Below are 12,502 nucleotides of genomic sequence, written 5' to 3' on the forward strand. Positions count from 1 at the left end.
GTGAGTTGGGAGAACCACTTCTTTCCCATAAACTAAATTAAAGGGAGAAGTGCCAATGGAGTCTTTCTGCATTATTCGGTCTACCCATAGAGCATACATCAAAGATTTGTGTCAATTGTTATGATTCTGATCAATGGTTCACTTAATGATTCTGATTAAGTTTTTATTCGTTGATTTGGCCAACCCATTCCCCTGTGGGTAATAATTGGCAGAGCATTTAAGCTTAAAACCTCTTTTGAGTGCAAATTCAGTCATAGCATTGCTAGAAAAATACGATGCATTGTCAAACATTAAAGCAAAGGGTAAACCAAACCTGGAGATTATGAATTGATCTATGAAATCAATGATGTGTTTAGCATTAGCTGTCTTGAGAGGAACTACTTCTACCCATTTAGTAAAATAATCTGTAGCTGTAAGGATATACTTATGCTATTTAGAAGAGTGAGGAATGATCTCACCTATTATATCCAATCTCCATTGATCAAAGGGTTGATCGATATTGACTAGTTGCAAAGGCAACGGTGGTTTCTTTTGTCTTCCATCAGCAGTTTGACAAACTTGACATTTCCTTACATAGCTATGTGCATCTTTAAATAGTGTAGGCCAATAGTACCCTGCGAGCAAGATTTTATGTGTTGTAACATCTCCAGCATAATGTCCACCTACTGGTCCATCATTGAGTTCCTGCAACACTTTTTCAGCTTCAGATTTCTCAAGACATCGAAGGAGAACAGAATCATAATTCATCCTAAAAAGTCCATCATTTACGAGTTGATATTTCTTAGCCTTCAATCTTAGGGCTCTTTTCTTTTTATAATCCAGGTTTGAAGGAGCATATCCATTCTTTAGATAAAATATGATATTAGCATATATTGATTCAATATTGTTTAGGCTTACCTCATACATTTGTACTTCTTGAAAGATGGTATTTCGGAAATAAGCGATGCTCCAGCTAGCATTTTGCAAAAGCCTTGACCTTTTACAATATTTGCTGGTTTAATTTCAGCGTCGTATTCTTGTAAGGCAGTAACCCAATTTGTTCTTTTCTCACCCACGTCTTTCTGTACTAAGAGATTTCTTACCGCTGGAAACGATACTATGATTTTTGTATGGGTTTTAAGAAGGAAGGGTCTGAAGTGTTTGATCGCTTTGAAAACAGCATAAGCTTGTTTCTCGACGTCAGAATAATTTAATTCGGCCCCTTGTAGATTTGAACTAAAAAAGGAAATTGGGGCTTCCACTTTGTCTTGATTTGCTTGAGTGAGTATCGCAGCATATGATCTATTAGAGGCAAATGTATATAAGATGAAAGGATCAGAAAAATTTGGAATTGCTAAGGATGGGGCGTTTACAATTGCTTGCTTAATCAGATTGAACGCTTCGTATTCATTTTGGCCCCATTTGAAGAGTGAATTTTTCTTGATCATTGCTTGTGTTGGGTGAAACTATGTTCATTTAATTCCGTTGTAGTACCTACCCAACCATTTAGTGAAACTATGTTCGTTTAATTCCGTTGTAGTACTTACCCAACCATTTAATTTATCAATCCGAGGTCCGTAGACTTACGAGACACATGCACTATATATGCAGGACTGAAGTGGAACTAATCTAATCTAATCTAATCTAAATTACTGAAATCAAATTAAAGCATTGGAACACTAACTAGGAAAGCATGAAATTGCATAAAGGAAAATAAATACAACGTGTGAAGAAGTGAATGGCAAACCACAGATATGAGCTCATAACAATAAGACTATGTCAAATTATATTACAATAACTAAATTACAAATCATGAAAGAATCAAAGTTAATCTCCGTTCTCTATTATTCATTATTCACCATCACAATGAAGAGAGAGCACTCTCTTATATACATGAGGAAGATAACCTTTCCATAATTACATTCAAATATTCTCTCAAGCACTCTCAACTAGTTTCCCATTATTACAAGATATCATCGCACAAATCTCTCAAACATGATCCCATAAATCTCTCATATCTTGGATAAGATATGTCTTCATGATTTTCTCCTTAGGATAAGATATGCTTCCATGATTTTCTCCTTAGGATAAGTTATGCCTCCATGATTTTCTCCATAGAAAAGATATGCCTCCATGATTTTCTCGATATGCCTCCATGATTTTCTCCGTAGAAAAAGGCTTGCATAATTATCTCCTTGATATGGTGGAGGAGATATTAATTCTTCACATATTTCCTACATCACAAAACTCACATATTCTTGAGATATATATATAAAAATATGTACATTTTCTAATAATTAATCATAGATTCACTTATAATACAAAAATGAATAAAATGGAAAATAGGAAGGTGAAACCCAAATGTATGTATGAAAGTGATATGATAACAGGTTAATGGGATGATGAGATGTAAGGAATAGTGAAGAAAAAGGTGGATGAAAATATGACATTTCTGAGTCCCAACAGCTTGTAAGGGAGATACAATCCTTGAGAAGTCTGGAACAAATCTCTTGACAAAAGGAAGGATTGCATGGCTTTCTTATTGTGAGGCAACGGTATTTCCGAAATCTCCTTAATTCTATTAGGATCAATATGGATTCTAGATTTTGACACTATAAACCTAAGAAGTTTTCCTTCACTTAATGCAAAAAAGGACTTTTTTGGATTAAGTGAAATCCCATACCTTTGGCAACATTGGATGATCTGCTTTAAGTCTCTAAGGTGATTACCACATTTTTTAGAATATACCGTTATATCATCCAAGTAAAGCACTACTGATTTGTTTACTAATCCCTTAAATGTGATGTCCATGGCCCTTTGAAATGTGGTGCCAGCGTTGATCAGACCAAAACACATCTTTTGATATGCATAATTACCCCATTTGGTTCTGAACGTGGTCTTTAGTTGATCATTAGGATGGACTAAAACTTGGTTGTAGCCAGAGAAACCATCTAAAAAGGGCATTAATTCTGATCCTGCAACTGCTTGCAATATTTGCTCCATAGGAAGCAAGGGAAAGTTATCCTTTTGGCAGGCTTTGTTAAGGTTTCGAAAGTCAATACAAATTCTAATGTCTCTGTTTTTCTTTCTGATGGGAACCAAGTTGGAAACCCATCTAGAATTTCAAACGGGAAAAATAATTTTGGCTTTCAATAATTTGTTGACCTCAAACTTAATCTGGCTTTCCAAGTTAGGATGGATCTTTCTTAGCTTTTGCTGGACAAGTTTTTCATCGGTTATCATTGGGATAATACGCTGAATGATAGAAGTGTCGTAAGTCTTAAGGTCATCATAGTTCCAGGCAAAGACACTTTTGTATTGTTTCAGGAGATGAACATAAGCTAATCTTTCTTCAGGGGTTAGGCCAAGACCTAGGTTGATATTCTGCGGCTTGATATTAGTTCCTAGATTTACTAATTCATAGTTCAGAGTTGAACTCTAAAGTTTTGAATTGGTAGATCTCTTGAATCGGTCTTTCAAATCATATAGGTCTTCCAACTTGACTACTAATTTTGGCATAGCATTATTAGTGCTATCTTGTTGTAATTGTTTGTCATTTTGGTCCTCATCGATTATCTGATTAGTGTAAGATCCCTCTGATGTGAGGAAACTTACAATATCAGGATCATCTTTGAAAATTCTCCAGTTTGTAACATTATCAGGAATCGAGGGTCTAAAGATCAATTTGATTGAGAATCTGTTTAGGCTATAATCTTCTGAGGGAATGAACTTGAAAGCTACGTTTACCAAGAGGTCAGCACTAGCATTTTGGAGTTTGGGAATTGGTGAAATATTGAATGCTATAAAATGTTCAGTTAGATCTTGCACTAAAGATTGATAATTCTTTAAATGACTTGATAGATAATGTATATTATTTCGTACCTGTTTAATAACAATTTCAAAATCTTGATATTTTAAGAGTAATTCTGGGTGTGCATGGAGGGCGATCGATGGTTCCATGAGATAGCGAACTAGGGTTTCTACAAAACCTGCAATGGCAGATCTAAGCAGAACGATGTACTATTGTCATACCAGCACTGTATCAAAAGTCCGCTCTCGACTAGGAACAATGACAGAAGAATGAATACCCCCCAAGGGGAGGATGCTGTGCCTCCCCCAAGCGCTGAAGACTTCTCATGGCGGCGTGAGGAAGGTACCAAGCAAGCTGAACCAAATGAAGACAAAGAAGTAATAGCACCAAAAGATACCAAAACAAGGGATAGAGAAAATCCCCAAATTAATTCAAGCACCTATCGACCAGTAGCTGCTGAGCGTTTGAAGATAGAACTTCCAAGTCAATGGATCAATGCCCGGATCCAGTACATGAGAGACCATGCATTGATAGGCAAATTCATAGGAATGTGGCCAACAGAAAAAGCACTGCACGGCTGGATAGCGGCTAAATGGAAGCCGAAAGGACACATAACTCTACAACTAGGACCTAAAGGGTTCTTCACAACCATATTCAACTACTTAGAGGATAGAAACAGGGTCCTAGATGGAGGGCCCTATTTCTTTAACGCAGCTGGTCTTTTTCTGAGAGGATGGGTGGAGCACTTCAATCCAGACAAAGAGGATCTCAGCTGGGCACCAGTCTGGATCTGTCTCTATTCTCTTCCCATGGAATATTGGGACGAGGAGACTTTACAAGTCATAGGAAATGGTCTAGGTGAATTTGTCAAAATAGTAGAGGAGACAAAACTCTGAAGATACACTTCCTATGCCAGAATCTGCATTTATATGCACCTCAATAAGGCTCTCCCGGATGCGGTAAGTATCTTTCACGATGATGTTGAATGGGTCCAGTTAATTGATTATGAACATGTGCCGTTCCGGTGTAGGAGATGCCATGAATTGGGTCACCTATTTCGGGATTGTCCTTTAACTTAGAAACCCTCGAATATCTCCCCCTCAGATGAGTCGGATCTGAGCAGCTTCACAAAAGTTGTCAATCGTAGGAAAAACCATAAGAGACCTACTTCAAACCCTAAGAAACCTCAAGCTAATACATCAAATCCCTCCACGAGCAATACTTTTGAAGTGCTAGCCTAGCAAGATAATCCCAACTCTGAGATCCACACCTCCTCTAAGGAAGATCCTTTGACGCATAGTCAATATCCACAGTCAGTTCCCAAGGAAAGCCAAAAAGAATCACTAACCATAGATCCTTCCACTACGGCTAAAAGCATAATCCCCACTTGGTTCTCCCAAGTAATGGAGGTAGACAACCTGCAGACCGACCCCACAAAGGCATCAGAAACAACAGAAGGAACAGGTGATATACAACATATGGAAGAAGAACCAAAAAGCATATACATAGGGGATTTGGATATTCCTGGCTTAGAGCAAGCATGCAAAGCAAAGACTTATGACAAAATTCTAGAGAGGCAACTGGAGAATCTGGAAGCAATTCTATCCAAAGCTCAAAGACAAAAATCACTTGGTATTCAAACTGGAAGTCTCTGGGATGGGAAAAACATTAACAAATATTTCAAAAAATGAGGAAGGAAAATGGATCTCCAACGCACCATACACATCGTGGAAATGCTAGTGGAGTCAGGAAGCTACTCCAAGCTCACGAAGTATTATAACTCTCTCTCTAACCTTCCATCATGAAGCTCATCTCATGGAACATCAGAGGGCTCAATAGCCCCGGGAAAGGTCGACTGATCAAAAATATGATAAAGCAAGAAAAGCCCCAAATTCTCTTTTTGCAGGAAACTAAATGCAATTCCATCTCTCTTGATAGAATAGCAGCAAAAGCTTGGCCTGGTAGTCAAGTAGCAGTAGTAGATGCCTCAGGCGCCTCAGGAGGCTTAGCAATTATATGGGATGCTCGTACCATTGAGCTCAATAACATACATGCCAACAAGAATTTCCTTCAAGCGACATTCCATATCACAGGAACCAATATACATGGATTCTTAACTATTGTTTATTTTCCCCAAGAGGCTGTGCATAAGGTAGTACTTTTGAATACCCTTTCTTCAATCAATGCAGATAGGTCTCATCCACTTTGGATAAATGGGGGTGACTTCAATATGATAACCAAGCTGGAAGAGAAGCGAGGCGGAAGGAACAATCTGGATAAGGAAAGTAACAATCTAAAAGAATACATTCAAGGTAATTGGCTTATTGATATGCCTTTCAACAATGGTATTTACACCTGGAATAACAAAAGAATAGGCTCCCAACAAATTGCATCTCGCCTGGACAGATTCTTAATCTCTAACAACGCAATCCACTTAGGAGGCGACCTTTCAGCTTCAATTCTGCCGTACTCAGGTTCAGACCACTGGCCAATTTCCCTTCAATGGTCTCGACCAGGCAACACAAGTCGCAAGCCTTTTCGCTTCGAGGCTTTTTGGATGACACATCCAGAATTTTCAAATCTAGTTAAATCGGAATGGACCAACTATAATCCACCAAAGGGTACAAAGATGCTCCAATTTCAGTAGAAGCTTAAATACCTCAAAGGAAAAATAAAGCAATGGAACCATTCCTCGTTTGGCAACATCTTCCAGGCTCAATTAGCTCTCGACCAAGACATGAAGTGGCTGCAGCAACGGATTATCACAGAGGGCAGAACAGAGGACTATACGGAACAGGAAAAATCTCTTGAAGCACAGATCTCAGAAAGGGCCAAACAAGAAGAAATGCTCTGGAGGCAAAAATCTCGCATCAGGTGGCTAAAGGAAGGGGAAAAAATACAAGATTTTTTCACAAAACTACTATTCAGCACAGAATGAACAATAACATCACCCACATACAAAATGAGCAGGGGACAAGAGTGGAAAAACATGAAGAAATTGAACTCGAACTTCTCAATTACTTTAAGCAAGCCCATCAAGAACCACAGGCTGACAGAACGCAAGCAATAGAAAAAATTACAAGGAATATACCCAAAGTCATCACAGAGGAGCACAATCAACTTCTACTCAAGCCGATCGACTTACAGGAAGTGGAAAATGCGGTCCATCAGTTGAAAGAGGGAAAGGCGTCGGGTCCCGATGGGTTCACTTCCAACTTCTTCCATAATTTTTGGGAGTTAATCAAAATGGAAGTCTGGCAGGTTGTGGAGGAATCAAGAACACTGAGATGGATGCTGCCGGCAATGAATGCCACATTCATAGCACTAATCCCAAAAGAGGCTCAATCTAATACCCCTGACAAATTTCGGCCCATCGCCCTGTGCAACGTCATCTACAAGATTGTTTCAAAAATTGTAGCCACAAGACTCAAGCCGCTATTACCATTTCTCGTATCACCGGAGCAGTCGGGATATGTAGAAGGCAGGCAGATCATGGACGGAATAATCCTAACTCATGAAATCATCCATTCTCTGAAGAGCACAAAGAAATCAGGTATGCTACTCAAAATCGATCTCTCAAAAGCCTTTGACAGTTTAAGTTGGGTTTACATTCAGAAAATCCTAACCGCTTTTGGTTTCTCCTTAACTTGGTCGCGCTAGGTCATGAGTCTCATCTCTTCCTCTTTCTTCTCAATCCTGATCAATGGAATTCCCTCCTCACCTTTTCAGCCTTCCCGGGGAATTAGGCAGGGAGACCCTCTTTCCCCTTTCCTCTTTGTGTTAATGGCGGAAGGTCTAGGATGAAGTATTAAAGCTGCGTTGTCTTCCCAGAAAATTAAAGGCCTGACTTTTCCTAACTCTCCCACCTTCACCCACCAGCAATTTGTGGATGACAATATGCTCTTTGGTCATCCTTTAGTACAGGAAGCTCATCATTTATATTCTATATTGACAGAATTTTCAGATGCCTTAAGAGCCAAAATAAATAAAGCCAAGTCTCAGATATTCTTTTTCCATACTCCTGTTGTCACCCAAGCTTCTATAGCTCGAATCCTTGGTTTCTCAATTGCCTCTCTTCCTTCCAAGTATCTTGGTGCTCCTTTGACGGAATCTGATCTGAAACACTCCTCATGGAGGCTGCTTCTAGAAAAGTTGGAGGCACACCTATCTTCCTGGACTCATAGGACCCTTAACATGGCCAGTCGTCTTGTCCTGATCAAGGCAGTTCTTCAATCCATGTCGTTGTATCTTTTTTCAATCCTAGCTGCTCCCAAATGGGTTCTCAAAGAGATCAAACATTTACAAAGATCCTTCCTATGGGGTAATATTGATCAAAAGTGCAAATGGTCTCTGGTCAAATGGGACACAGTTTTCCTTCCAAAATCTGCAGGAGGAATGAGTATGCGTGATCCCTATCAAAGAAACGTTTTTATGGGAGCTCGCATCTAGTTGAAATGGCTCTCTGTGCTGTCCACCCCCTGGGCCAATCTCTGGACTGCAAAGTATGCTAACGGGTGACCCACAGAAGAATTAATCCAAATCTCTGAAGTCAGCCCAAGATCACTAATATGGAATGCAGCCAAGCAACACAAGCTCTTAATACAACAACATAGCTTCTGGGAAGTTAAAAATGGAAATACAGCAAGGTTCTAGGACAACTCATGGCAGCATCAACCCAAATTAAAGGACTTAATATTACCTCATCAAGTCCCGGAACAGGAACTGCAAGCTTCAAGAATAGTCAAGCACTTCTGGCTTCCTTCCACAATGCAGGGTAACAGGCAATGGTACAACATGGATAGCATATTAAGACAAGGAACGGATCTAGTAAAACAGACTCTTGAAATAGAACTAATAAAGAGAAGAATACAATATTCAGAGGAAATAGATGCGATTCGGTGGGGATATGAGGAAAATGGCACCTACACCACAAAAGAGGCATATCACATCATCATGAAGGAACATATTGTCAAGGATCCTCTTTGGAATACAATATGGGACCCCAAAATTTGGCCGAAAGTATCCACCTTTGTATGGCTCTTATGTCACAACAAAATCTTAACTTGGGACAACCTCAGGAAGAGAAGCTTCCATGGGCCCTCCTTTTGCCCCAACTGTAAGAAAGACAAGGAAACCACTCAGCATGTTATGAACTCTTTCCCACTAGCACACAAGCTCTAGGAAAAAGTCAACTTTCACTGCCAAAAGGATGGGAGATCACAAGGTGATATTATTTCCACTGTTGAAAACTGGGCACAGAATCCTTTCAAAAGCAAGCTTCTAAACTCCTTATGGAAGCTAATTCCGGGATTTCTCATGTGGACATTATGGAAGGAGAGAAATCGACGCATCTTCAAGGATCAATCTATGCCCGTGGAAAACCTTTGGAACACAATATGTCAAAACATAAGGGAAACTCTTCTTCTACAATCTTGGTGTGAGGAGGACTTCCCCTCCACCCCATAGGAACAAAACACATGGACAAACTGGAATCTACAGTGGAATCAAGAATTGATAATCAAAGGAAAAACTCAAGTAAACCAAAGCATCCCAGATAAATGGGCTCCTCCTCCCCGTCACATGTTCCAGCTAAATTTTGACGGAGCCTCGAAAAGAAATCCAGGTAAGGCTGGTTTTGGAGGATTAATAAAAAATCATAAAGGTAATCCTTGTCTAATTTACCTCAGCTCAAATGGATGGGACACCAACAACTCTGCAGAATTAGAAGGATTATGGCAGGGCCTCATCTTAGCTCAAAAGCATGGACTATTTCCACTCGTTATAGAAGGAGACTCGCAAATCCTTATAAATATGGTCACCAAAATCTTACAAGGAACTCCCTCAAGTAAGTTGAGCAACAGCTGGAGGCTTGAGAGTAAATTAAAACTAATTGAAACTTGGCTCTCCACCCACAGGGCAATCAATCTCCAACATATACGAAGGTAAGGAAACAAAGTTGCTGACCTATTGGTGAATATAGGAGTAGAAAGTGGAAAGGATCTACATACAGATACTCTCTCTATGATGGCCACTAAACAATAGATTCTGGAGTATAAGAACTTGGTGCAGAGGGAAATGACTCAAGAGGAAGAAGCGCACCCGGATGCGGGTGTTTCCCAAGATCATTAATGAAAACCATTAGAACTGCCGGCGCAAGGACCTGCCAGCCGGTGAAACGCACTCTAACCTAGGCTCATCATAGACGAAACCTGGCCAGTGCGCAGGTTGCAATAAATGGCCTTTCAGGCCGAGAGCTGGAGACAATTGAAATTAGAATGGCATCCCCTGAGCCTTCAATTCATCCACCGCTCCTTAGCTACTATCCGCCGCAGGCCGAATTCTCTTGTAGCAGAACAGCTATAGGGAGACGTTGCTGGCACCTCTGTTGCATTGATCTTGGAAATGGGCACCATTTCTCCCACTCCAAACTCTGCCCTGTAAATCCTGCTCAGGAGCCCTGTTTTCATAACCAGTCTCCCCTCTTGACTGCTTACCCTGCTAATTTTCTCTCCGACCTCACGAGCATGGTCAAGCACCGAATGAGGAGTCACTGTGGAGGAACTCGAGGTGGTAGTGCTAGCCCTTAGGCAACACAGAGCTCGGCTCCCCCCTCTCCTCCTCAGCAGCAGGAAAACCCTCCTCCTCCCAGGTCACCGCTTAGACATCCCCATGCACACAGTGGACGGGGGTGTGGGATGGCATCCATGACTTCGCCCAATGATTTCAAGCTCCACTCTGCAATTCCTCAGCTACGTCTTGGCCCTATCCCTCATGTTACCCAATTCAGGTTCCAAAGCCGTCTGAATAGACCCATCATAACTGCCAATGTGACCATCGTCTTCACTGAAGAAGATGAGCTGAACAGGGAGCAAGCAAGAAATTCTGAAGAGCTCTCACAGGAGGTGCAAATTCCGGATTTGGGACGGGGTCCTGAGAAAAAACTGAAGGACGTTGGCCAAAGCTCCAATCATAGTAGAATGCATGGAGTAGAAGATCACGAAGGCGACATACAGCGGGCTGGTGGTATCTCTGTAAGCGCAGCCTTGACGATGGGGTTTGTTGGCAGCTCAAGTGGCACCCAACATGCAGAGGAGCAGCCAGGTGGTGCTGAGAAGGGTGATGTGGCAGGGAAAGGTATAGTATGGGACCAGTACGCCTACCTCGTGGTCGAGGAGACACCTGACGAGGAAGATGACAAGTGATGCCTCGTGGCATTCGGTGCCACCCACGAGCCAGATCTGCCTTCTGCTAATGACGGGTTGGTCCAGTCAGTTGATGTTTTTGCAGTTTGATTGTCTGATCAATGATTTTTTTGTTCTGTTGTCGAGTCCAGAGATGTTGAGATTCATCTTTTTCTGTTGTTCGAAGTATGGATGTATGTTGATGACAGTTAAGGGCTATATGCTGGTTATTTTTGCAATGTCAAGCTGGTTTCCCCAATCTGGGGCAGCTTCGACTGTTTTGATGAACTCTAGAAACAAAGGTAGAGGCGGGGCCTCGTTGTAACTTTATTTATTTTTTTAATAGAATTAGTCTTACATAGAAAAAAAAACAATTTCAGAATCTATGAAGACTTGTAGATACTTGATATCTAATCTGATTACCTTGTATAATCCTTGGACTAAAGCCTCGTATTCTACAGTGTTATTGGTGCAATCGAACTCAAGTCTACAAGTTAGCATAGTTTTGTTTCCCTTTGGACTAACTAATACACATCCTGCTCCTGCTCCATCATTAGACTTAGAACCATCAAAAAATAACTTCCAAAATAAATATTTATTTACAAGACTATCTATAAAATTAACACATTTAGAACTATCTATTTGAGAAAAGTTTTCTACTTGAGACAAAACAAAATATTCTAAGTAAGGCAAAGAATGAGCATTAAAATTTCCTAAGAAAGAGTCAACATAATAGTTGCTAATTATATTGTTGTTGTATGCTACAGGTTCATTTTCTCCTTCCAATTCCGTCACTATATCCTTTTGATGTCTTTCTCAATCAACCTTGATTTGATTCGATTTATCATTGTAAGGGAGCCACATATGTGACCAATCGGTTGCAAACTATCCATGAAGCTTTTCAGACTAATCCCTACTAAGAATTAAGCCATAAAATTTGGGAATGTCTGCAACTAAAATATCAATGATTTGACATACCTTTGGATTAGATGACAACCTTATGGTAACCTGATTTAGTTCACCGATCACTTCAACCTACGACCGGTCCAGTTGAACTATGCGTACTGAAGATTTTTGAGGTTGAACGTTTAGCTTTGCACATATTGATTTAGGTAAGATATTAGATGAAGCTCCTGAATCTACCAAACAATTATGCAAGTTTTTGTTCAAAACTTCATAAGTAAGAAGGAATGGGGGAGTATGAGATCTTGACCTACCTCCAATTAAAACAATATCGTTTGGATCCACTTTATTAGTCATATTAGTTGGAGGTCTTCCCATCTCATGAGAAGCTTGTGAGATTACAGCGGCAGGCAGAGGTGCAACAGGTATTTCATGTAACTCTTTCAAAAGTAGCTTTTGCTGATGTTTCAATTTGCTCAATTCATGAAAAGTAATGTTAGCCCTAGTCTTCTTCATGTCTTCAATGATATTATACTCCATCTCATCAGAAACAACCAATGTTTTAGATGGAGTTGGTGAATCGGATTGGACTGGGCTTGCTTGAGTCGCTTTGGGTGATGATTTCTTA

General features: G+C 40.3%; 1 protein-coding gene across 1 annotated transcript; it reads left to right on the forward strand.

Annotated features, from left to right (window-relative positions):
• The first annotated feature begins 5,657 nt into the window (after positions 1-5,657).
• LOC149241829 (uncharacterized) lies at positions 5,658-6,437 on the forward strand. The gene has a single exon (XM_089370668.1). It carries the CDS (start codon positions 5,658-5,660, stop codon positions 6,435-6,437), a length of 780 nt encoding a protein of 259 aa, XP_089226794.1.
• Positions 6,438-12,502: the final 6,065 nt, after the last annotated feature.

Source organism: Pinus tabuliformis, chromosome 8, assembly GCF_031772625.1.
Source record: "Pinus tabuliformis cultivar Carrire ecotype Pingquan chromosome 8, CPIR1, whole genome shotgun sequence".
NCBI lineage: Eukaryota > Viridiplantae > Streptophyta > Pinopsida > Pinales > Pinaceae > Pinus > Pinus tabuliformis.

Excerpts from the sequence above, each read along its gene's own strand:
- LOC149241829 (XM_089370668.1), top strand. The coding sequence starts at position 5,658 with ATGATAAAGCAAGAAAAGCCCCAAATTCTCTTTTTGCAGGAAACTAAA.